The sequence below is a fragment of the Crocodylus siamensis genome, chromosome 10, assembly GCF_052110815.1.
Source record: "Crocodylus siamensis isolate JL-2025a chromosome 10, ASM5211081v1, whole genome shotgun sequence".
In the NCBI taxonomy this organism is placed as follows: Eukaryota; Metazoa; Chordata; order Crocodylia; family Crocodylidae; genus Crocodylus; species Crocodylus siamensis.
This window is the reverse complement of record NC_143404.1, coordinates 29,451,562-29,477,780: the sequence shown is the minus strand read 5'-3', so window position 1 is coordinate 29,477,780 and position 26,219 is coordinate 29,451,562. Positions and strand designations below refer to the sequence as shown.

At 41.7% G+C, this 26,219-nt stretch overlaps 1 protein-coding gene across 1 annotated transcript in view; it reads right to left on the bottom strand.

The window, feature by feature from the left end:
• DOCK2 (dedicator of cytokinesis 2) overlaps window positions 1-26,219 on the bottom strand; it is a 514,744-nt gene that overhangs the window by 439,164 nt on the left and 49,361 nt on the right. Inside the window, exons 11-19 of the mRNA XM_090064272.1 lie at window positions 23,699-23,774; window positions 21,885-21,961; window positions 21,480-21,605; window positions 20,446-20,570; window positions 14,268-14,366; window positions 12,673-12,745; window positions 12,482-12,585; window positions 5,158-5,341; window positions 4,950-5,047 (exon numbers count right to left, since the gene is read on the bottom strand). Coding sequence (XP_089920398.1) covers window positions 4,950-5,047; window positions 5,158-5,341; window positions 12,482-12,585; window positions 12,673-12,745; window positions 14,268-14,366; window positions 20,446-20,570; window positions 21,480-21,605; window positions 21,885-21,961; window positions 23,699-23,774 — 962 coding nt within the window. The remainder of the gene's footprint in view (window positions 1-4,949; window positions 5,048-5,157; window positions 5,342-12,481; window positions 12,586-12,672; window positions 12,746-14,267; window positions 14,367-20,445; window positions 20,571-21,479; window positions 21,606-21,884; window positions 21,962-23,698; window positions 23,775-26,219) is intronic.

Genomic DNA, 26,219 nt, shown 5'->3' with positions numbered 1-26,219 from the left:
GTGGTTTTCTCTTCTGTCTTACCAGTGAGCAGACGTGGAAGACACCATGTGATGTGCATCGCAGAGACCAACTGGTGGCTTTCGGAATGGTGTCTGGAGCCAGGCTTTGGCTTCCTCGACAATGACCTGCACATCACGACAAGAGACATGCTCGGATGGGATGGGCTCCACCTTCCCCCTAAAGGTAAGCATGTGTTTTCTTCTAGGTTGGCAGATCTCCTCCTGCGGGCTTTAAACTAGGCTCGTTCGGGGAAAGGGAAGACGAGGGCGGAAGAAGCCTTGGACTGCCAAACCAAGCAACACCCACAAGTACAGCCCAGCCTAGACCAACAGGTAAGCAACAGGCCCAGGGTAATGCTGAAAGTAGGGGGCCAGTGCACACATCCTCAGGAGGCCTCAAATGCCTCTACACAAATGCTCGTAGTATGGGCAACAAGCAAGAGGAACTTACCCTCCTGCTAGCTGACACCAACCCAGACATAGTGGGGCTCACTGAAACGTGGTGGGACCCAATGCATGACTCAGTGGTGAATATCAAGGGCTTTAGGCTGTACAGGAGGGACAGGACAGGGAGGAAAGGTGGGGGGTGTGGCACTCTACATTAAAGAGAAATACATATCCTCCTCAATTAGCCAAGAGTCAGAGTAGGGGCACTCTGAAGTGCTTTGGGTTAGAATACAGGGCAGTTTAGGGGAAAGAGATTTAATGGTGGGGGTCTACTACAGACCACCCAACCAAAGGGAAGAGCTAGATCGGGAATTCTTAAGTCAGCTCACGGAGGTAGTTAGGTCAAAGGACATAGTCATTATGGGTGACCTGAACTTTCCAGACATCTGCTGGGAAGAGCAGTCAGCCAGGTCTGACTGCTCACGTACGTTCCTAGCCAGAATGCAGGACCTCCATCTAACCCAGGAGGTGCACAGCCCCACCAGGGGAGAAGCCTTGTTGGACCTGGTGCTGGCCACCAGCGACAACCTGGTGAGGGGGCTGCAGGTGCTTGACCACCTGGGCAACAGTGATCTTCGCCTGCTGTAATTCACCATCCAGTGCAAGGTGGCAAAGGCCTACAGCAAGGCAGCAGCCCTAGATTCCAGGAGGGCAGACTTCAATGACCTAAGGAGAATAGTCGGGGAAGCACTGAGGTCCCGGAGGGGAGGAGAGGCAGGTGTCCAAGAAGAGTGGTCGCTCCTTAAGGAGACGATCCTTCAAGCCCAAAGGAAGGTAATCCCAACATGGATCAAAGGGAGTAGGAGGGCGCAAAAGCCCCCATGGCTCACCAAAAGCATCCGAGAATGTCTCCTAGCTAAAAGGAAGGCGCACACCCAGTGGAAGGGAGAGGCCATCACCAGGGAGGATTATACTGCGGTTGCTCAGGGATGCAGGGGGGCAGTCAGGAAGGCCAAGGTGGAGATGGAATTGGGAATAGCTTCCCAGATCAAGGACAACAAGAAATCCTTTTTTAAATACATAGGGGGCAAAAAGAAGATTCCGGGTAATGTGGGGCCCCTGCAGGACACGCTAGGAAATTTGGTTATCACACCAGATGACAAAGCTAACATATTTGATGATTTCTTTGCCTCCATTTTCCTGAGCAGGGACCAGAACAGCCACCCCCGCTCTGGGCTGTAGCCCCCCCTTAGACTCCAGGGGAGGCACACCTAGGCCAAGGGTTAGTGAGGAACTAGTTAGGGAACTTCTGGAGAGACTGGATGTATTCAAATCAGTTGGTCTGGATGATCTCTACCCTAGAGTACTGAGGGAATTAACTGAGGTCATTCCGGGACCCCATGGTTGTACGAGCACTTGTGGTGTTCTGGTGTGGTGCCAGAGGACTGGAACAGGGCCAATGTGGTTCCCATTTTCAAAAAAGGGAGGAAGGAGGACCCAGGAAACTATAGGCCAGTTAGTCTTACCTCAATCCTGGGCAAGCTTTTTGAGAGAATTATTCTGGCACATGTCCACAAGGGGCCAGTGGGGAAGAGTATGCTTCAGGACAACCAACATGGGTTCATTAGAGGCAGGTCCTGTCAGACCAACCTGGTGGCTTTCTATGACCAGGTCACGAAATCGTTAGATGCAGGGGAAGCAGTGGACATTGTCTTTCTGGACTTTCGGAAGGCCTTCAACACTGTCTCTCACCCCATTCTCATTAAGAAACTGGGGAACTATGGTGTCTACACCCACACAGTCAAATAGGTTGCCAACTTGCTGGAGGGCCGCACCAGGAGAGTGGTAGTGGATGGTCATTTTCGACCTGGACAGATGTGGGCAGTAGGGTTCTGCAGGGCTCGGTCCTCAGGCCCGCACTGTTCAACATCTTCATCAGTGACTTGGACGAGGGGGTAAAAAGCACCCTGCTAAAATTTGCTGATGACCCTAAGATGTGTGGGATGTGGGGATGCTAGAATAGAGAAATAGGCTGACATCAGACCTAGACAGGTTACAGGGGTGGGCAGATTAGAATAGGATGGGATTCAACACTGACAAGTGCAAGGTGCTGCACCTGGGGAGGAAGAACCAGCACCATACCTACAGGCTGGGGAACTCCCTTCTCGTCAGTATAGAGGCAGAAAAGGATCTTGAGAGCCATCACTGACGCCAAGATGAACATGGATCGGCAGTGTGGGGATGCAGTCAGGAAGACCTTGTCATGCATCCACAGATCAAGCAGGTCCAAGGAGGTGATCCTCCCCCTCTGTGCGGCACTGGTCAGGCCGCAGCTGGAGTTCTGTGTCCAGTTCTGGGCGCCGCACTTCGAAAGGGATGTGGACAACATGGAAAGGGTCCAGAGGAGGGCCACTCACATGATCAGGGGGCAGCAGGGCAGGCCCTACGAGGAGAGGCTAAGGGACCTGAATCTATTCAGCCTCCACAAGAGAAGGCTGAGGGGGGATCTAGTGGCCTGTTACAAACTAGTCAGAGGGGACCAGCAGGCATTGGGGGAGTCCCTGTTCCCCCAAGCACTACCAAGAGTGACTAGATATAACAGCCACAAGCTGGCAGAGGGTAGATTTAGGCTAGATATCAGGAGGCAGTATTTCACAGTCAGGGCGGCCAGGATCTGGAACCAACTTCCAAGAGAAGTGGTGCTGGCTCCCACCCTGGGGGTCTTTAAGAGGAGGCTGGATGAACACCTTGCTGGGGTCGTTTGACCCCAGTACTCTTTCCTGCAGTGGCAGGGGTCAGACTCGATAATCTACTCAGGTCCCTTCCGACCCTACAAACTATGAAACTATGAAAAGCAAAGTTCCCACTGTCCAAAAGATGAAGGACACAGCCTTGCTTAGCAAGAAATGTTTAACTTGTCAACACGTCTCCACTACTACTTCAATCAACACCCCCACAACAAACCCATCAGAATGCACGATTCCTACACATGCCTTTCTCCAAATGTGACATATCTGTTTCAATGCACCAAATGCCCTTATGGCAACTATGTGGATCAAAATAAACAGCAATACATGCTAGAAAAAACTTTCACAGAAAAAATAAAAGAGCACACACCCCCACACTGCCCCTTAGGAGCATTTGTTACAGAACAACACTTCCTTGTTGGCCTCACTATCTTCATGCTCAAGGGAAATCTATCTAACACCTTTAGAAGGTGAACTTGGGAACAAAAATTCATAAGCTGGCTAGACACCAAGAACCGAAGACGTAACACTGATATTGGTTTTATGGTGCCTTACAACCTATCTGATTCCTGACCACTTTCCACCCATGAAAGGTGAGAATGAGCCTCCTTTTTGACAGGTCTTGATCTCCCAGTAATAAGTTTCTTTTCTTCTGCTAGTTATTTACCTGCACACCCATGGGAAATTCTCTCCCTTACCTTTTCCAACTATTTTTTTATTATGCTGTGCTGGCTTTTACTGTTCAGACCTGATAAACAATATCCTGTATTCAAAAACTTGTTTAACCCTAACCCAGCTATACAGTTGGTCCAATAACAGATGTCACCCTAAGAAATTATTGCCTCTCAAGAAAGAAAGATCTTTTTTAGTGATCAGATAAAATTCTCTTGAATCCAATAAAAAAAAACAACATGTAGCTGACTGGAACATATATATGTAAGTATGCATTTAAAAAAAAAAACATAAAAAGGCTAAGATATTGGAATGAGAAGTGAAGATGAAAGATTAGTCAAGGGGGGGAGAAAAAAACTATTAATATGACAGGTAGCTGGAGTGAAGTTGTAGTTATAATGGCTCAAGAAATATGCAACTGGCAATGATTTTTGTAAATGCATTTTTCCTCAGGTTGCCATAGGCCTCTGACCAGATAATAGCTAAGGAATAACACCTGCTGCACACACCAAAGCAGCAGCTTCCCTGCCCATTTGCAAGCTGTGCAGGCGTATCTCTATATGCTTAAAGCAGCCAGCTTCTCATCAACATTACCAAAGTTAGTTACTAATAGTGCTGGAATCTTAGGGCCCTTCTACACATGCAGGTAAAGGCACAATGAGATCTAACGTGTGATCCACACAATTGCACCTCTTGCTATGCCACATATCCCCCATAAACTCCCATGGCTGGGAAACCAGCTGCTGAGAACTCTCAGAAGATGGGGCACCGCATTTGCCCACAGTTGCTGTAGGGCATCCCCACAGCCAGGAGATTGCAGTAGGTGGTCTCCCAGCTGCAGGGGTGCATACCTTCTGGGAGTCCTGACAGCTGGGAGCTCCCAGCCTCAGGGGAAGGATATGGCTCCCCCTCAGCTAGGAGATCCAGGCTCCCAGACACAGGAGTCCTTGGTCATGTGTTCAGTTAGTGGCATGATAGACAGCTGCAACAAAAGTTGTAAAGTAACTTTGTAGTTTATTTGTCTTTTTATCTCCATTAATTGATTGTCTGGGTGACTGTTCATAGATTCATAGATGTTAGGGTCAGATTTATAAATCTATAGGAAAATAACAGCAACTATATATGAAAAAGTAAGGTATGTACCTTCACAACTTCCTCTCCGTCCACAATCTTCAGTTTTTCTAAGTTTTCCTCTAAGTGCTCTGGTTTCATGCGCCACTTCAAAAGACCCAGTAAACCCACTGAAATAAAAGACAAGATCCACTCTTTTTTTTTTTTTTTTAACAAAAGATATTTTTCAATAATGTAATAATCCTTTTCAAAAGCTTCAATGTAATTTAGAAATACATACCATTTTGAGTTACTTTTGTTGAACAAACAAGTGTTGAAATCAAAAAGGTATCTCGTGTGTTTACTGAGAGCCCTCCTACAATGCTAGAACTCCGGCTTAAGGTAGTTCCTTTATTCTCAATTTGTTGACGAGTTGAAGGTAAACTCAAATAAGTACTTGCATCTTCCATTTTCTTACTATCACCCTGAAAGTAACATATTAGTTATCATGTGTTTTTTGTTTTGCAGTACTCCATATACTTTACTATACGAGGAAAACAGAAAAGAAATATTCTTCTAGACTATAAAGCTCATGATTTCAGGATAAGGTAGGAGAAAAATGGGTAAAAAGTAAGACAATGCTGTTCAGCTTGATTTATTGTGGTCTCTGCACACCAAAAGCAAAACTGTCTAGTTGTACTGTTATTGTATGTTTGTGTACATGCACTTGTGTGTGTGCATACTCAACAGCACTGGAGAATTTTAAATGAGAGTTGGGAAAATGAGGAGATGTTGAAGAAATGTGGAAGTGGGCAATATTCAGAGTGGAATAAAGAGCCGACGTGAAGATATAAACAAAAAAGGACAATTTGAGAATGACACCCAAATTATAGAAGATGTGGTGTTGCTGACCTGGTTACATCAAATGCAACTCAATAGCTCTGTGACACACCCCAGCTTTGGATGCCACTGAGGGCACCTCTGAAACACACTTCCAGAATGCTCTCACACTTCCAGGGGTACCTTTTAGTTCCAAACCCTTCTCTGCCATCTGCTGCTTGACCACTGAGAAGAAGAGGAGATGCCCCAAAAGTTACTTCCCTGACCTGTGGCACCTCAGCATGCCTGTTTACCTTGACCATGCCAGCTCTTATAAGAAATTCTGCCAGCTACAAGAAACATACCCTTGTATACCCTTCCTTGGCCTGTGTGGTCAAATGCTCCGAGATCACCGTTATCACTGACGATAATAAGCGAGTCAAAAAGGTAATAAAAGCTTTATTATAAAAACAAGAATCAGCATAAGAAATCAGTAACCACAGGTTGAAATACAAAGATTATGAATAAACAAGCAAAAGAAAAGATCAGAGCAATAATGTTGTCTTAGTCTGCATCTTCAATCTGAGAAGGCAGCTTCTATTCAGCTCAGCAGATTAGAAAGAAGCCCCTACCTCTGACCTTACATCAGGGTCTCCTGCAATTTCTTCTGCCAGCCTGCTTTACTCAGCCTGCTAAACCCAGGAAAGCCAAAAACCAAACCCTGCATACAGGGCTTATGGCTTAAGGCTAAGTACAGACCGTCAAAAAGCTGGAGGCTTTAGTAGACTTAGAAACTGTGTAGATTGAACTAATATGCAGGTGAACAGACACACTCACTTTTGATTCATGTGCCTGCAGTGGCCCAGACCAGAAGCCAGGGGGCACAAGAACAGTCTCTCCCCTCCTGCTTATTCGGAGCAGACAGCATCATGGACCAAGGCTAGCCTACTCCTTTTGGGTGGTGGGAGTTGCCATCATAGAACCAGAAAAAAACAAATCATACACTAAAAGTCAAATACCTACTATAACATATGTTAATTTTATTCAAAAATATTTTGCTATGATTTGTGTTTATGTAGTATATATAGAGGGTATTGCATAATAACTCAAAAATAAATTCTTAGGCTTGTTTATTGTGGGGAGGTGTGTGTGTGTGGCTGTGGGGGGCACAGGGTATATTAGGGGGTTGTGCACATGTGGGGGGGTGGGGGGGCAGAATGAGGGAGGGTGGGGAGCGGTATGGAGACCACCCACACTCCCCACCATGGCACAGATGCAGCAGTCAGGTTCGCTCAAGGTGCTTGTGCCCAGCAGGGTGCAGCTCTGGCTGCACAGCAAGGAGTGCAGCCTCTGCCAGAGGATCTCTATCACCAGTGCTCCCTACATTCGCCGGACACAGGAGGGAAGCCCCAGGTGCTGGAGCTAGCTGCTTTCCCCCCAGGAAGGTGCCTGGAGCTTCCTTCCCATGCTGCGCAGCCCCAGTAGAGAAGGTAACCAGCTTCAGAGTACGGGGCTACCTTTCCATGCCGCGTAAGTGCAGGGGCTGCGCATGTGCAGCAGGGAACACTGGAGATACAGAATGGCTGGTGGAGGTTGTGCCCCATGCTACAATATGCAATACTGGCTGGAACCATTCTCTGCCAGGCATCTGCATCAGGCACAAGTGTCCCCACCTGCTGGTACTGCCACTGCCTGCCGGGGCTGTGCACCATAGTGGAGGAGTGCGGGGGACACCCCCACCCTCCCTTCATACCCACATGCTTCCCACCTGAGCTCCACACTATTGTCACCCCGCTGGGCATGGGCTCTGCGCTGCAGCCAGCCCCCTCCATGCTCCCACCTAGCTCAAGCTCCACTGCTATCACTTCCATACCTGTTGCCCAGAATGATCTGGAGGCAGGAAAGCAGATCAGGGCCCCAGGGGCTGCAGCAGCAGCAGCAGCAGCCCTACCCAGCAGCTGTGCGGTGGCCAGGCTGAGCCAGGCCCGGCCCTTCTGCCCATTAGGATGGAAGCAAGGTGCAATAGGGTATGCTTGGGGGGCTGTGTACACATGGGCACCTCACTCCCACCCTCTTGGCAGAATGGCTGGATAGGGCATAATCTGTTGGTGGGCACCATGGGCCAAATGAAAGTGCATGACAGGCCATATTTTGTCCAGCCCTAGTCTGAATAGATAGGTGTTATTCTTACAGGCCCTTCTTTTAAAAATGTAAAACCACCATTATCTGGTAGGACCCAGGTTACATGCATCAGAACGCATCCACAAGGAAGATGAGTAAACAAACTCCTGTCAAATGCTAATTTTTAGCAATTACCTATTCTTCAGCCATTTAGGCTTTGAGCCTCTTCTAGGTGCCAAAGAAGGTCATTGGAAAGTTAGTACAGTATTGCGCAATCTTGGCTCTATTATAGCATATAAGAAATACATTTTATATTATAATCCATGCAGACAGAATAACAATAAAGCTAAATACAGCTTGGTGCTGCATAGAGACAGTACATGTCATACCAATAAAACAAACTGAAGAAAACATGTCTGACACCCCACAACCCTCCCCTTCTCCTCATCCCAAGACTACAGTGGAGTTCGGGACAAGCTGTACAACCTAGAAAATATAATCAGAAAGAGAGACTGAGACTTTTCATTGGAAGAATAGACAGGGTTAGAATAGATAAGTTAGTCACCAACATAGACAGAGTTTGATTTTTGACTGCAGATGCAATTGACTATAGGTATGCGGTAAGGGAAGAGAGTGGGAAGGTTATTCCTTTCATTTTGAAGATATTCCAGACAGTGATTTTTAAGGTGCTGACAGAGATGTAGCTCCCCACTGTAACTCATGTCACTTCACAGAAAGCACCATGAGTTACAGCAACCCCCTTTCCCCAAGTCATTCCCTCCTCCTCCACTCCAACCGACCTTTGCTGTTGGCTCAAGGGAATGAGAGATTGAGCTCCACTTTGAAGCTGTGTTGTTGGAGGTGCCATGTGCTGGGTGAGGTGGATAGCGAGGGTCTTGCATGGGCTTTAGAAGGAACTGTGTGTTTGCAGTCTCTCTCCCTAGCCCACTCCACCCATCTCCTCTCCCAGCTCCAGTACAGTTTGCATGGTGGGAGAAGGGGAAGGGAGAAGATGGAGCTCTGGGCTGGGGTTTGCCTGGTCTGTGCTAGAAGAGCAGGTGAACTGGAGCCTTGAGGGCATCATCCCAACCCTGATCAGACAAAAGTTAATGAAAGTGCTTTGCTTTGGAGCACCTTCATCTGAACCTTCACAAGGTTTAATGTGTTGTGTGATCAGGCACTTTTAAAGAGCTCTGCAGCCATACATTTCTGTCAGGGCATAGCTGTAACCAGCTTTTAACAGGAGAATCATGGGACAAATGTCATTTGCCAGTGTCCTCAGAATACAGCAATTGCATGTTTGACCTTTTGCCAGACTCTGTAAATAGAAAAATAAAATTTACAATTTGCCTTTAGATAAAGTAAAATCATATTAGGAAGTTTCTTCACTAAATTTGTGCACTGTGGCATTAGCTAGCAAGGTAAGATGTTGTAAGAGATCATTTGTAATAAAACCCCACTTAAATTAGGACAAGTCAGAAATGGGGAATTATGGAAAATGATCATAAATTGACAATTAAGTCTGGATCTTAATACATGTACCAACATAGCCAAAGACCCCAAGTGAAATAAGACTACTGGAATAAATCATTTAAGCCCGACCAAGCTGTGGAGTCAAACAATTCAAGACTTCTTACATTAGTTGAAGATGGTGGGGTAGGAAAAGATTTTTAAAAAATCCTACATTACAGATCTTGGTAGGACAAATTTTTATTGCAAAATGAGTACAATGGTCATTTTCCTTTGAAAGAGTGGGGAGGGGGAACAACAACTTCAGTTAAAACGAACCAATATTTTCTTAGATTGTAAGGGGCTGGAAGGGACCTCTCAAGATCTCCTGACCCCAGCAAGGTGACCATCCACTCTCCTCTTGAAGATTCTCAGGGTAGGTGATTGCACCACCTCTGGAAGGAGTTTATTCCACAATGTGGACATCCTAACTGTGAAGAAGTTTTTCCATTTTTTGCACCTAAATTGAATGCTATTTAAGGGATTCAGATTCAGGCCTTACCACAGGGGCAGAGTAAAAAGAGCAAGCAGGATATACTAATAAATGTATATAGTTCAAGAATTCTGAAGATCAAAGGCTTTTGGAAGATCAGAGACTTTAAGCACCGAGCATTCATTGTACCTTCAAAAAAATGTTGGCCTATGAAAATCAAGCCAGGTTCAACCCTTAGACACTAGCAAGGATATAATGCAGGCCCATGAAATTTTATCTGATCTGATTTTCTAGTGAACTTGGTTTCAAGAGACTTTCTATTATTTCATGAAGTTCTCAGAGTCTTACATCCCACGAAGAGGGATCCTTTTACTAGTGTCAAGTTCTAGAAAGCAGCTTGTATTTAAATTTAGTTGAGATTGTCATTCAAAAGCATTGAGCCATCCTATACTGGAACTGTAGAACATAAGCTGTACCAAAGCAAACAAAGGGAAAAACCACAAGAAAAAGTATCATCAAGAGATGCCAATGGACTAAAAGTGACAGATTTTGAAGCTGCAGCCTAGACACTGGCTAGAAAATGATATTTAGAGGTTTGCTTTTGGGAACTGGCTCGTAGGTAAAGTAGATATGTGTTAGAGCAATGGTCCAAGGGAATGGCAAGGGTTAATTAGTATCAAAAAGCCTATTTGTGACAAAGGTTTCCTTCAAAGCCCACTGTGTCTGAAGCCAGTAGACACGCAGGCTGGGAAATTGAAGACATGTACCACACTGTTCCATAACAGAGATAAGGGACTCTGCAACATTGGTGCCAGGTCACAGTTCCAAACTACAGAGCCTTTTCTGGCTTTGGTAAACAAACCAAATTAGGAGGACTGTTAAATAACCAAATTAAGGTGTGTGTGCATGTGATGGGTTTGTGAAACAAAGAAATATGCTGACAGAATGTGGATAGTATGATGACCACAGGGAGACCAATCAATGATGCCAGGGAATGAAGAGTCATCAGACAGGAGAAAGAATACAAAAACAAGGGATTTCAGAGTAGCAAAGGATCTGCAAGAGGAAAACCCAAGGTCACCATTAACAGAGGGTGCACCACCAGTCCATCTCACTCGCCCCATGGAGGAAGGATCCTCAGCTGCTGACATCTGATATTCAAGAGAGAACCTCAGGGTGAAGTTTGTGTGCTGGCCAAATGTACCTTTCCTCTGTAGTAACAGTTCTAAGAGTGGTAGATATAGAATTGTTTGCATTATTCTTATTTGCTATCAGTGTGTCAGTGATAGATATGCGAGATAAAAATTGCCTGTTATCAAATGGAGAAGTCATGTTCGGTCTGATGGTTTTGGTACACGTGGAACAAGGTATCTGGGTCATAAATCCAGTCCCAACAGACATGTGCTGCCAACTTTCATGATTTTATGAGTTTTACAATATTGTTTCATGCAATTACATGACTCTAAACTTTCTTTTGAAACAATGCCTTTTAGACTGCTAGACTGTGGGGGGGAAAAATGTCAAAATATGGTCCAATGTTGTAAAAGATACATTAAAAGGCACCAAGAATAAAGAACCAAAAAAATATGCTCATAACCTTTAATGCATTTAAAATCTTAAATGCGCATGATTTTTAAGGCACTCATTTCTCAGGGGCTAAGTAATAAATTTCTAATTCATAAGGTTGTCAATGCTGTATTTAAATTCCAGAATCAGCAAGCATGTCAGAAATCATCCATCTACCTTCTATCACAGATAAAATGTGACAGTTGGATTTAGCATTTCTTAAAATATGCTCTTGCTGCACCAGAAATTATGGTTTTGATTCAGAAATCACTTAATGATATTTTATGCTCTGTATTATGCAGGCAGTCAAAACAAATAATTATCCTTTCTGGGCAACATATTTATCAATTTTAATAACAACTAAATTTAGACAAATATCTAAAATTCCATTATTCTTCATGGGACTTATACGTAATTTGATATGGTGTGTTCAGCCCTGGGTGTTAACTTTGCATGAAAATAATAGCAACATATTGACCAGAATATAGGCAGAACTAGCTAAAGTAAATGCTCGAGAAAATTCACAGGAAATGGATGACAAATTCCTAATCATCAGCATTGTGTATAGTTAACCTAAATTCAAGAATATCATTAATTCAACTGGGGAACAAAGAAGTCAGTTTCGTTATTTGTATCCAATAAAAACTGATCAATACTGTCAAGGTGCCCAGTATCATATGCCAGCAAGAAATACTTCATGCATGACACAGGCCAAGGATAAATTGCTGAAATTATCCAACAACTAATCCCAAGTAACTAAGATAAACACAAGCCTTTTACAGTTTTATTCACGTGAGGGTGGGGAGGGATGAAGAGAAACTAACTTTGAATGATCCTCCCCCCTCCCCCCCCACAATCACAATGACAGTTTAAGTCTGTTTACTGAGCTATTTCAATTTTCTCATGACAACAGAAGTTGGAAGCAGTAGGAAGAACCACCAGCCTATAATGATCTAAATTGATTCCCGCCTACTGACAACATCTGTCGTGCTACTGACTGGCCCTGGAAAAAGCTAATATCACGTTATTATTGCTCAGAGACAGTGATGTACGTCTTTTATGGGTGGTAGAGAGAAAAGGATAACAAAATATGGGATTTCATGGAAAACAACACAGTGAAGAAAGTATTCACGAGCAAATTAGAATTCTTCTGATATAAAAGCTGTCTTTACTATACCTTCAGGACTACCAAATCATGGGAGCCATCTTGCAGAGTTGTACCATCTTCCTTCATTAGCTTGACATAGGCCATTGCAAAATTCTTTTCACCTTTATCTTTAGCTGTAAAGCACACAATGATGTGTTTAATATATGATATATATCGAGCTAATCTTACCTGGTAACAAAGAGAGAAAAAGTCATACTTACACTCTTGAGATGACCTGTGTCTGAACATGAAGCGCAGATGTACTCTTTGCATATCTTCAATGGGAATTGCCACCTTGTATAAATCAGATCATAGTATAGTAAATAAAAATATATTTTAAAAAAAAAATCAATGTTTCCTGTAATGCATGTCTGCATCTCTACACGAAGATATAGCATTATTTTAATTGCTGAGCATATTAAAAATACTCTCTGCAATTACTCCTACGTGCTGCCTTGCATACACAAGTCTAACAAAGCTGGGCCTAGGTCTGGCCACACTAGAAGACAATGTGCAATGTCTATATAATCATATGCTGCTAGTTCCTCAAATTAAAGCAACAGTCAAGTGTAGCAGAACATGAGGAATGTTACAGCCATCAGTTACAGTACTGGCAGATGTTCATGTGCTAAAAACAGGTGTACTGTACTCTGTTATTATTACTTTTAAACATTAATCAATCATCGTAAAATCCCCTTTAAAGGTAATTATACCCATTTTAGAAACAGATAAACTGAGACAGGGATAAAAAAAGTTTCCTTGAGACTGCAAAGCAAGTGTCAATCATGAATAGTACATAAAGGAGTCAAGACCACATCTTATTCACACTTTGCATTGTAATTTCTAAAAAAGTTGTATGAAATCTCAAAGTAAGAAATCAAATATTAGCAGCAATCCAAATTTTTTTTTTTTTTTTTTTTATAATCAAGCATGTCACAAATATTTAAAGTTGTATCATGTTGATACCATCTGTTTTATTCCTCTACTAACAACGCCAGTGGGTTCTTTTATCAGACCTTACCAACTACATAAGAGTATTCAGCCTTACATAAAAGCAGCTTGGAATGCCAGCCTTCAAATGATGACTATTGTTAATTGCTCAGAACACAAAAATCTGATCAAAAGTTAATGCCAAAATTTAGAACTAAAACAACATGACTCAAAATACCAAACTGCCTTCAAGGCACATATACAATTGATCATGTCCAAGTTTTCTACCCCTCCTCTGCCCACTGCATCATAATTTAATTGCAGCCTAGTTAAATACAGATGGGCTACATTACATGAGTCACAAAAAGCATTTTTACTGGAAAGCTTGTCATGCAACCTTGAGCTGTGTTTTGTAATTACCACTTTCAGAAACTTCCATTAGATATTAAACACAAATTGCACAGTTGCCTTTCATTTCATCCCTGACAAAAGCTATCCAAGACAATAAAAAATAATAAAAGTTTATGGGAGATTTCTGTTGTTTCTAATCATGCAAGCTCCCTCACTTCCACTGTTTTAAAACAGTACAAGGTAATATTTCATTTTCAATGAGGCATGTTAAGAACATAAGGTAAACTAAAATGGTCTCATTTGTTTTGCTACAAGAAATTCCAACATAATTTTTAGGCCAAAACTTTAAGCATCACTAATCACATATCCCTAACTGATAGCTTATATATGACTGATGGTACATGCATTTATCTGTATTCAAGACCCAAAACTATTTGTTACCAAAAATGTGATCTACACTGCAATACCTTCCTTCTAAACAACATAGGAACTGACAATTGAAACAGAAAATGTCAGTGAAATATGCTTGCCATACCTTTAGTGTTTCCATCCAGCGTGGCTGTTTGACCTGATAGTAGAGAACTGATCTGTATTCACTCACAGCTTTGTCCCCTGCTCCCAAACAAATTGCATTCTAAAAAAAGGGGAGAAAAATAAAAAAGATCACAGCTTATCTTGGTTTTTCATTATTTGCAGAAATTTCTGCAAAAGGAGTAAAAAAGCAGAACTCTCCTACATAAGAACACTTTAATTGATACATATCATTTTAAAAATAATATATTTGCAAAACTGATGCAAGCAACCAGAAGCAACAACTGCTTTGACACCATTATTGTTACGAACATTCTAAAAATCTTCAAAAAAGACATAGCATCAACCTTTTTTTCTTTTTCTTAGCCATATGTGGCTATCTGTGATACAGTCAGTCTAAGGTCTAGCTAGAGGGTGACTACCCATCCCTAACTGGGTGGGAAAGTCCTAGAATGGGAACATGAACTGGGTGCAGATGTGGACTGCCCGCTGTGGGCTCCAGGCTCCCTGTGCTGCTGCCCTCCCCTGGGAGTCCCATGCTGGCAGCGCACCCTGTGCCCACCTGACAGCAGTGGAGGCAATGGTGGTATGGAGTTGTGCCCCCTGCTGCTGCTGGGTGGGCAGGGGGCACGCAGCCAGTATGGGGCTCCTGAGGGAAGGGCAACAGGGCCTGGATCCCTGAGCCTGAATCTGCCCCTGCTCCACTTGGCTCTGCCCTGGCCGTGCTGGCAGCAGGGGGAAGGGAGGGGGAGAGCTCTGCAGGCATGAGTCCTGCCTTTCCATTTTGAAAAGGTGGTCACTCTACATCTAGCAGAGTCACTTATTACTCAGTTCCACCTGAGATCTGGCAGTTGTATAAATGCTTCAGTAGAAATAATGTATGGCACTATTTTATATTTTGCTTCAAGGACACTTTTAAAAAGGAAACATTAATAATGAGAACATAAACTGTGGATGAGACTAGAAAAGGCATACCCAAAAAATAAAGACAATACCTGCATGGCCTTGAAGCAAAGGCCTTGCTTCTGCCCAAGCCCTCTAACAGCAGGAGATGTTACTGTATTTAATAGTCAGTGAACCACCCAGCAACTAGCACCATATGGGAGCTGTGTGGTAGGAGGGCAGTAACAGTGTTTGTTTGTATATTCAATTTTACCTTGAAAAGTCAGAGGAGTACTTGCATCTGCGCAGCTACACAAAAATTTTACAAGATAAAACCAAGCAAAAATGCCAGATCCTACACTTTCCTGGTATTTCACAGATTTCTTTTCAAAGAAAGTGGCAGCCTCCAAAAGAAATGTCTGGACATGGTTCCTGCAAATTACTTTATTTAATTTTGAAAAAGTTATCAGGGAACTCAGCAACCACAGGAAGAGCCAGAATTCCAGTGTCTCAAGCTCCCTGCCCTAGCTATTAAAAATAAATAAATCTAGTCTCTCTGTAAATGTGAGGTCTAGGTCTAATTAGGATCAGCTGTGTCTGGTAACTTTAACTCAGCCCACCTGAGACTCCAACATCCCTACTGAAATTTAACTCAGTGAATCCCAATCCACTCTCCAGCTCACAGACAGCTTCAATATAGGGGGTTCATATTTGCAGGAAGGTTCTGCCCAAGCAACATATCCATGCACATTGTGCTTAACTTACTAATTTGGCAAGCTCCATTTCTCAACAGCTGTGTGCAATAGCGTACCAGTGGGGTGGGTGGGAGGGGGCTGGGAGGGATGCCGGTCGGGCCTAGAGTCTGTGGCACCTTCTGCGTTTGCATTTGTTTACCTGTTATGGCTGTAAATTCCAGCCACTGCCCCCTTCCCTCCCCCTCCCCCTCCCCCAGGGTCCAATGTGTTGCGGTGTCAATTTCCCCATGGAAATGCTGTGGGGTGGGAGACGGGGCTCCACACCCTGCTCGGATTGTGCCCGGTGGGGGCGGGGGGGGGCCCACAAATGCAGGCACTGGCCCCCAGGTGCTAGAGACCTATGGCATGCCACTGGCTGCGTTCCAAAATGTAATGTGCTCTGCATGACACCTGAGTAGGCAGAATCCCATCCCACTTACAAAGGGCACCCCTACCCCTACCTCAGGATTCCCCTCCATTTGGCTGTAGTCAGTTCTCTCAGGATCTGGGTGCTAGTGTGTAGCTCTCTTTTCCCTCCACCCCAGCCTGAACACTGGAAATGAAGCAGTTGCTTTAGCAAGCCAAACCTTAGTTAAGCCATTCCAGCAGGCTCATCTCCATCTAATGAGGGTAGGTTTTTTTCAGCAGTATCTGTCATAGTGCATAGCAAGAAATAAAAAAATCCTGCCTTATTCTGTTTATAGTCTAATTAAGATTGTTGAGTACAGGCAGGGAAAAGAGATACCAGAAGAATTTCTTTCTACTCTGAACCTGTTTTCTGCAACTGTTACTAATATGCAACTCTCCAGGCCTCAATTTTTTTAATGATTGATGTTATTAAATCTAAGCACAATAGTTTATTTTAAATCTATTATCTCTTTCTATAAATATATTTAGCACCTTCTTACATTTCTAGCTTTAACATTCTTCCCAAATTAATTCTTTATTTTGATTCCTATTTTAATCTGATCATCCTTTCTTAGTCCCACTCAATGTATATGTTTCTAAAAATTGCTTGTTTGGTGACTGTGTATCTAGTATTTTAAACATTTGCCTTTTCAACACTTTAATAACAATTATCTTCTTACACGTTCCAAATCATTTCCAATTTTAGCAATCATTCCTGCCTCTTTATATGGTAAGAGTTCAGATCCATCCCAATTTCTGATCAAGGCTCATTTCTGGGGCTTGCAAGAATTCAAGTTAGAGGCTGAGGCTTATTAGTAAGAGGACTAGAAGCAATAGTCTCAACCAGCAGCAGAGGAAATTTGGGTTGGAGATTAGAAAGAAGTTTCCCACTGTTAAAGTGGCTAAGCATTGGAACAGGCTACCAAGGGAAACTGTGGAATCTCCAGCTTTAGAAATTTTTAAGGGGAGTTTAAACAGACATTTGACACTGCCAATTCAGTCAAGGGTGATCCTACCTGGAGTAGGGGGCTAGACTAAATAACCTCCTGAGATTCCTTCCAGCCCTACTTTTCTATGATATTGATATAAAAGATATAGAATCAGACTGATAAATATAGTTGTTTGGGGTAATAAGAAACCTAGGCTAAAAAATTCTATCCTGCCATGACCTTGGCAAAAAAAGTGGGACTTGATGCTTCCAAATGTAACATTGCTATCAGGTTGGCTAACTTAGAAATTCAGTATATTGAATGACACCAATTCACATTACACACCAAGTAAACACAAAGCAAGTATACCATTCAACCATTAGACTTATGTTGAACAATTAATATATTGTCATGGCTAAAGAAATCTTCCAGGCCAAATTCAGTATACATTCATCCCTCTGAGAGCAATAATGGAAACATGGAATAACACTAAGCAAATAAGCTGATACTCACTATCTTTAACACTTGTATATAATAGCATTTAACTTACTGCTAATACGTTTATTTTAATTTAATTTACTTCTAATAAATAATTAAAAATTAAATTAGTAGCTGGAAACATTAGCATCATAAAACATGGACAATTATTAAAAAAGATATTCAGATCTTCTGAACAAATGCAATACACCATGCAAGATTAAAGTACTTTTCAATAAACCCTTAAGGAAAGGCAAACCCCAGAAGAAAATTTACAGAATTTGAGAAAACATTGATTACACCTATGAAACACACAAGCCTACTGTCTATGCTACCTAAAACAATTTTGAATTCCCATATAAAAGGAAAAAAAGCATTGTTTCTGACAAAATGGGGTTTTAGACAACATTTGCATGGCAAGAAAATAAAATTGCTTTTTAAATTTTATCAGTGGTGTCTCACCCCACTTAAAATTAAATACATCTATGTTATAGGCAGGGGCAGATCCCAGATTTGGCAAAGGGGTGGCTTGACCCAGTGCTCCCAGACTCCTCCCCCATCATCCTCACCCATCAGTGTGAGCAGACGGTGCTGTTGGAGCTTCTGGGGATAATCCCCACCCCTCTCCCCCTCTATGCTCAAAAGGCATGTCCTTTCCCCTTCCCTCTCTCACTAACCTGCCATTGTTGTTTCTCCTATTGTCCCAGAGGCAGGAGAATTTTCAGAACTACTCCTGCCTGCTCCAAAGCTGCTAAATATACTTGTGCTATTATTCACAGCAAATGTCCTTTTCTTGTTTTTGCAGAAGTATATGTACTGTCAAAATTTTCATTTAAAACTAATTTGATATGCAAACTGTCATAACATTTCTCTTTAAAGAATGAAATTATGTCTGAAATAATTCAATGAAAATTAATTGATACTACCAATTCCACAATGAAGATATTCATTTTGATGGTTTTTATATCTTATATTATTTCTAACTATTATTTTGTTATATCAGTAAACTAGATGAAACAGAATTCAGTCATCTTCCCATTAATTATTATTTGCTTTCAAGATATAAATAATCAGATCGGTATTTTTGGGTGATCACTGGGAGATAACGAGAAGGGGGTTCCCAGTAAGGAGAGTGGAAATATAGCAGGGATGAGCAATTATTTGGGCCCAAGGGCCGCATAGGCTATAGGGACAGACATTCAAAAATTAATTCAATCTTTGTAGGTTAGTCTAACCTAGTTAGGCTGAACTGGTTTGTAACTTACTGACATTCCAGACATGCAGGCACATGCCTGTAGTGGCTCAGGCTAGAAGCTGAGGGGTGCTAGAGCAGCCCTCCCATCCCTTCTGCAGTACTGAGCTGATGGGGGAGGGGGAGTGGCCAGACCCCAGCAGAATGCTTTGATTAGCCCAGAATGGAATTGATAACAGTGTTTATCACCCCTAACTAAGTGTGTATCACCCCAGTAAAAAAACAACAGAGGGACATTACCAGCTATCTGTTGATTCTGCCTGTTGATTCAGCATGGACCATAGCCAGCATGTGGGCTAGATACCTCCTCAGCAAGGTAGAGGGGAGGAGGGGAATTCCTGCTTAGCAGGGAGTGGTGAAGGGGGGGGAACAGCCTAAAGTCTGTCCTGGAACTGCAGCCAGGGAGCAAAAGGGAGTGGCCAGCCCTGCAGTGGAGCAGAGCGCCCCCCAGCCCAGAGAGCATGCCAGGGAGCTGGGGGTATCTAGTTTATCTTAAACCAGCAAGGGGTCTGGGACAGACATTGCATAAACCAGTTTGACCTAAATCTTTTAAGTCTGATACTACATTCAACCAGGTTTATCTCAAACTGGTTTCAGCCATTTTCAAACTGGTTTATGTACACTGAACATCTGTTCAGTTACAGGTTTAGACCAGTTTCTGATCACTTAAACCAGTTTATGTATGTCTGTCCCTAGCCTTAGGGAGTTTGGTGAGCTGTTGCAGGCCAGGTTAGTACCCCGACCCTGCCTACAACAGCATGCCAAAACTCCTTAAGTGGTTCTGCTCCCCATTCATCCGGGCAACTGGGAGGCATGCAGGGAGGGGCATCGGGAGCGGGGTGAGCGGGTGGGTGGGGCCAGGGCTGAGATCTCAAAACTGGGGCTGGGGCACATGAAGATTAGCTGGGACCTTTGCAGACAGAGTGCGCAGACAGGCACATTGGATGAGGATGGGGGCGGGATGGGATGGGGCTGCAGGGAGTCGCATCCAGGGCTGGGTCTAGGATCTTGGGGAAGTAGCAGCCCGGGGCTGGGGCCTGAGGCAGAGCCATGATCTGCTCCCCACATACCCCTGCCTTGTGAGCCCACGCCTCTTACACAGCCATGTAGGCTCATTATAAAATGTTAAAAATTCAATCTCTCTTATAAACACAACAATTATGTTACTCTTCCAGAAATCCCCATGAGGAAGTCCCTGGAGTGAAAGGGGAACCATCTCAGTAACAACAGCTCATCTGGTTATTTACTAGTCAGAACTAAAAACGTCAGTTAGTATTTTTCCCAATTCTGTGTGTTGTATGGGATTATGCAAATTAATAACAGAAATTTATTTAATACATATCAGTTCTAGCATCATAAGGGGAAAAAAAAAACAAATCAATAGAAGTGAGGGAGCTCCAGGTTATGACGTATGAGATTCCAGTCAAGTCTGAGGCTTACTTTTAAATGTACATTACACAAGTACATGAATACCAGAGATGGGAACACAGAAAAACTTACTGGCATCACTTTTCCGTCTTCATCACAGACACTCATGATCACTTCCACATTTCTCTGTGTTGTTTTATTGTACTTATCAAAATCTCCATATAACAATGTAATGTAAATGTCATTTCTTATATCCCCTATAACAGAAATGCTAATATTATCACTCAGAATAAAACACTACAAAAATTAGAGGGGGGAAAAAACAAGCTTCACTAAATGTAGATAATAATTGTTATTGCATACTTATCTTACTGTACTGAACTGTATTTAAAAAGTTAATTTCAGATAAAATTAATTGAAATTTTCCTTTTACTATTTCCATCTGCTCAGATTTTGTGGTGTTATGTGGAACTGGCCAAATACATTTCCTAAAAATGAACTCCTCTAATTCTCATCCTGTAGTGACACCTTATGGTGAGGTAAAGATCAGATATTCTTGGTGAATTTGCTAAACAAGTTTCTGGGTTTTTTCACCTCCCACAATAGACACAGAATGCTAAGATTTAGGCATTTTACCCTCTTCTTTTCCTCAGGTGAATTAATGAGATGTTACCAAAACCATAATGTCAAAGGCCAAGTGGAAAACTCTGAAGGTAGCCTTTAAAACAGTCATTTTAAACACCAGGAATCTGACTGTAAATCTATGTTCAATGTAGAGTGACTTCACATGTAGTAAATGGCTCAAAACTACTATAAAAGTAAAATAATTATCAATTCAAGTTTAAAAGTAAATCCTCATTAACACAGTGGCCAAGAGAACAGTTCAAGAGAAACCTATTGCTTCACCTTGATTTAAGGCTAAAACATTAAAATAATTATACTTTATATTTTCTAAATATTTTTATTTAATGGTCTCAGGTAAACGCCTAACCCTGAGAATAAATATGCATCTCCAAGTCAATTATAAATGAGCTTCAAACCTTACACTGATACATTTTCTCCTTGACTTCAGCATCAATAACAATAACTACATGAAAAAAAAATCTATTTCTATAATCTAATCATTGAAAACACTTATTAAAGTAAAACAGAATATCAACTCCTACCTGGCATTATTATTTCAGGAAATCCCAGCTTTCTAGCAACAACTGTAGTCCTGTCAACAAGATGAGGATAGTCTTTCCTAATCTGACTCATGTCTCCAACAAGCATTTTCACAGTTACCCACAGACCTTTAGAAAAATGTAGTGCAAGACTGTATAAGTTACTTATTTTGGATTTTCTTTGACATAAGCACCTTTGTCCTTCATTCTAGAGAACTTTTCTCACCTTCCTCCATTTTCCCAAGCCAAAACAGATGCCATAAACCACAAATGATAAAACTAATTCCCACACAAAGACTTCAACACAGTCAGCTTCACAGGGCATCTAGCAAAACAAACAACTTAAGTGTGGATACTAATTTAAAACCCAGAGATTTTTTTCACTTGCACCTGCAGTGTCTACTTTACCTTGCCCACCACTGTCTCCTTTTGATGCTGTTGCCTTGCTTAGGAGAGTGTGTAAAAAGTCACTCTCTGCCACCACCCTAAGGGGAAAAAAGAAAAAAAAGAAATAAAATGCACCAAATTGGTTACTGATGACTGCTGAACAGACTAAATTCATTTTTTCAAATAGCCAAATGACCTCAATTCTCTACCTATACTTTTAAGAATCACACAAACTTCAAGTCACCCTAAAATATCATTTCATATTTAAAACTAAAAAAATTAGATTTGTCTGGTAAGTCAGACAGTTAAGTACTATATTTTCTTTCATATAACCGTGCCCCCCCCCAGTAAGACATGTGCTTTGTTTTGAGAAATCAGAATAAGAATAACATTTTTTTCTAGTGACCAAATGCTGACTGCAGGAAATCACAATCACAGCAACTGTGGCTGTTAGAGGCTTAGTGCTGTAGCTTTGATCCTGATGGGTAAATTGTGTCCTTTCTCCACCCAAGGCTGGCAGAGTGAGAAACATGGCAACTATCTTGCAGCCCTATCTCCCTTGCTACTATGCCCACATGAAAAATCAACTTCTGCACTTAAGAAATACACTCCAATTTTGGAGGTCAGATTTTTCAAAGAAAAGTGCATGTGGTATGCAAGTATATAGTATTACACAGCAATGTAGTTTGAAACATGTTGACTGAATTTATTCATATAAAACTAAATGGATTTAGCTCTGTAGTGGCAAAACTATACCAGTTTTGATGAGACAAAAATGGAAGCTTTTCCAGTTTTGTTCTTAGTCAGTGTCACTCCATGAGGTTCTGAAACTGTTTGTAGAGCTATTGGCCACCACCTATGCTCTGGTCCTCCAGAAATGAACAAGAATCTAAAACCCTATCACAGTGCTGGCTCAACATTTTCCTGAGTGTTAAAAGGAAATTCTAACACCCAGGCAAGTTATTTGTACTCAGAATCAGCTGAAAGCAGTACCTAAATTTGCAGTCACCTAAGAGAAGCAAAACCTTCCTGGAGAACTCTGAGGGTTCCTATTTCAAGGTACAGATGTACCTTGCTAAAAAATCATATGATTTTGATTCTATAAGTAATCTTAATGTATTCAGCTAGTGCTTATTCCAATATAGCTTTCTTTGTCAGAAGCCAAGGATGCACACTTAATTACTCTACTGTTCAGCTCAGGAATGCTTTTTCTTACATGATTTATCAATTGGTGGCAAGGGCTCAGGCGATGATGGAGTGCCCTCACAACCAAATAGCAGTAAGGGACAGGGCTGTATGACAGACAGCCCTAGCACAATCAGTGATGACTGATCATGCAGCCACCAGAGCCCCTTAGCCAGAGTGGGGGTGGGAAGGAACCGTGATCAACCTGCAAAAATGGTGGCCAGCCCATTTTTAATCTCCACGTGAAATCAGCCGGCCACCTCCTCAAGTTGGGTAGACCCCTACTCATGGACCTATTGTTTAGAATGGGTTTGTGTTCAGAACGCTCTAGTTCTGTTACATAATTCACAGCGTTAGATGACTGGCAGTGAATATAGCAATATGAAAATAGGTAACCAAATATCCCTTTTGTATATATGTATCAGCTCAATTTTGCAACAAAGTAGTCCTTGTATACTACTAACATGTGCAGCCAGGTCTTCATAAAGTTACCTTTTTTTCTTTTTAGTACTTTGGATTACTAATGCTAATTATTAATTTGTATACTTTAAAATCACGTTACCTGCTTGAGTTCTGCAATATCCCTTCAAGAGAATTTAAAAAGGACTTTTTTGTATTATAAAAGTAAAATATATTTATAACTGTCTTACGGATGAAAGGGAATGAAATGCTGCTTCTCTTCATCACTTTCTGATTTTCCTTTTATGATATCTGTGATATCCATAACTAGAAAAAGTAAAAAAAAAAAAAATCCATCAAAATATGTCACGGCCTGGAAAACTATCATTCTCTTACTAATACATAGTCTACAAGATGAATATATAATTTTACTTGTGAACAGGTAAAAATGTTAAGATATATTCAGTCTTCACATACCCAGATCTTATTATGTTTTTACATTGCAAGCATTTAATCAGTTATAATTAGCAAGATAAAATATTTTCCAGACAATATATGATTGATCCTAACTTCAAAATTGAATTATGTCTAGTTGGAGTTTCTCTATTTTAGAATTAAATATTCTCTTCAAGACACTGATGTGTTGCATGCAAGCTATTTAATGGGAATCTCTCACAAATATGGCATTTACTGACAACTGGACAGGGGGAAAACTGTGTGGACTCTTCTACTCTACAACACCTCAACAATATAACTACACTGGCAGAACCCTTTAGTAAAAGCACAGCATATCCTCTGGAAGGGGTGTCGTGTTTGCTTATTTTTGTTTTTTCTTGTTAGCACAATAGCACTCCCTTCCCAGATGACATGAGATAAACACACAAAAGTCATTTTCACTAGATTGCCGAAATAGCTGTGGGGGAATGACTTCTTTTTTATTTTTTTATACAACCCTAGCCAATATAGCCATATTGGAAAATTTTATAGTCTGGACCAGGCCCCATAAGTTTAGTGCATGAGCATGAAACACCCCCTCTGCAATGTAAACATGCAGGTTTCTAGGTCTGTTACTTTAGGAACATACTCAATGGCGAGAACAACAAAAGGAAACATCATAATGCTTGAAGTCAAAGTTGAAACATTCACTCTGTAGCAATTGTTTAATAAGCATAGAGAACAAAGTGCCTTGCATATTACATATACTGCCTATTTTCTTCTGTGCCTAGAAGATAGGAATCACTTGTGCTCTAATACAGTGATTCTCAACATTTTTTGTACGAGGACCCATTTGTAGACATCAATGGCTGGTCTTGACCCAGTAAAGAATTTAAGTAGAAAACAGCTCCTTGCCCCTGCCCTCTGGTACCCCTCAGGGTGTGGGTGTGTGGGGGGAACCTGTGCTAGCCACACCACCAGCAATGCGAGGAATAATGGCTGGCGGGGGGGAGGGAGCTGGGGGATTGGGTGTGCCACCTTCCTGGTAAAACAAATTCAACAGGTTTCTGTTTTCATTAACTAGTAACATATTCTTCAAAATGTCCAAGTAGCATAATTCCATCACTTTTGCATGTCCATAATTAGGGCAACTGTTAAGGAAAGAAATTACAATGGGGGGCCTGGGAAAAGATGGAGGGAAATAGTCTGCATTATCTTTAAAAAAACTATCTTTGGGGCTCTTGATTTCATGTTTCTAAGCCAATATTGCAATGCAAAGCTAAATTCCATCTAGAAAACAACAGCTTGATCTCTGAGATAGCTTCTGTATGAATTTAGTAAAGATACTTAGTCTACATGTTGTAGATTATTCAAGGAAATAAACTGAAAAATTATGGGAGTTTAGGTTGTAGTCCTTGATTAAATCCAGTATGCTAATTCTGAATATTCAAATTTAAAGACAACTATTTCTATGTAGAAACTGTCCTTTAAGAAACAGAATGAAGATGTAGCTGTTTACAACTAACCCAGTTAGCAATGCAGGTTAGTTTCCCAATATATGAAGCGGTTGGTCCTATCCCTTTTCATTCTTCATTTTAATATTAATAGTCAGTAAAAATCTGGTTACAAATATTTTAACTATATATAAAGTCAGTAGTTACAAAATGTAGTGCAGTAGCATCAGATTGCTCTATAGTAACTATAGTTTTTTCAAAAAAAATCTGACACACTGCAGTTAGTATAGATCCCACTGACTGTAGTTGCAGTACATCCATCATATGCATGAGACTGGACTCTCTGCACTGAAGAAATAGCCACAAGAAAGACCAAACAGAGGGTATTTGAACATTCAGGCAGTATTGCCCAAGGGAGGCTCCAAAGTCTTACAACAGATTACACTGAGGTCCTATCTGAAAATCAGGTAACCAGTCAAAGGAAGATCTCTGAGTAATTTTCATTTCATGGGATCAGAGGTGATTGAGTAAACCCGTACTAGAGCAGGATGTGCTGGTGTTGCTCCAAGGTAAATGCTAAAAGTTAAGTCATATCTGTTCCCTCACACACCTTTTATCTTAGGAACAGTACATAAACAAACATTGTTGGCTTCTCAATTAACTTCCAGTAGTAGGTCTTCCTAGTGAAAAGTTTCTTACTTTGTGCAAGAACCTTCTGAACCTCTAAAAAGCAGTAACTTCAATCTATTAAGTAACTTTCAAACTATTAAGAGCAGTGGTCACAGCTTGGGGCACAATATCTAACCCCAATTCTGAAACAAAAAAACGAATCAGGAAGAGAATGGAGGATCAGTCAAACACCTGCTATTGGTCTAAGACACCA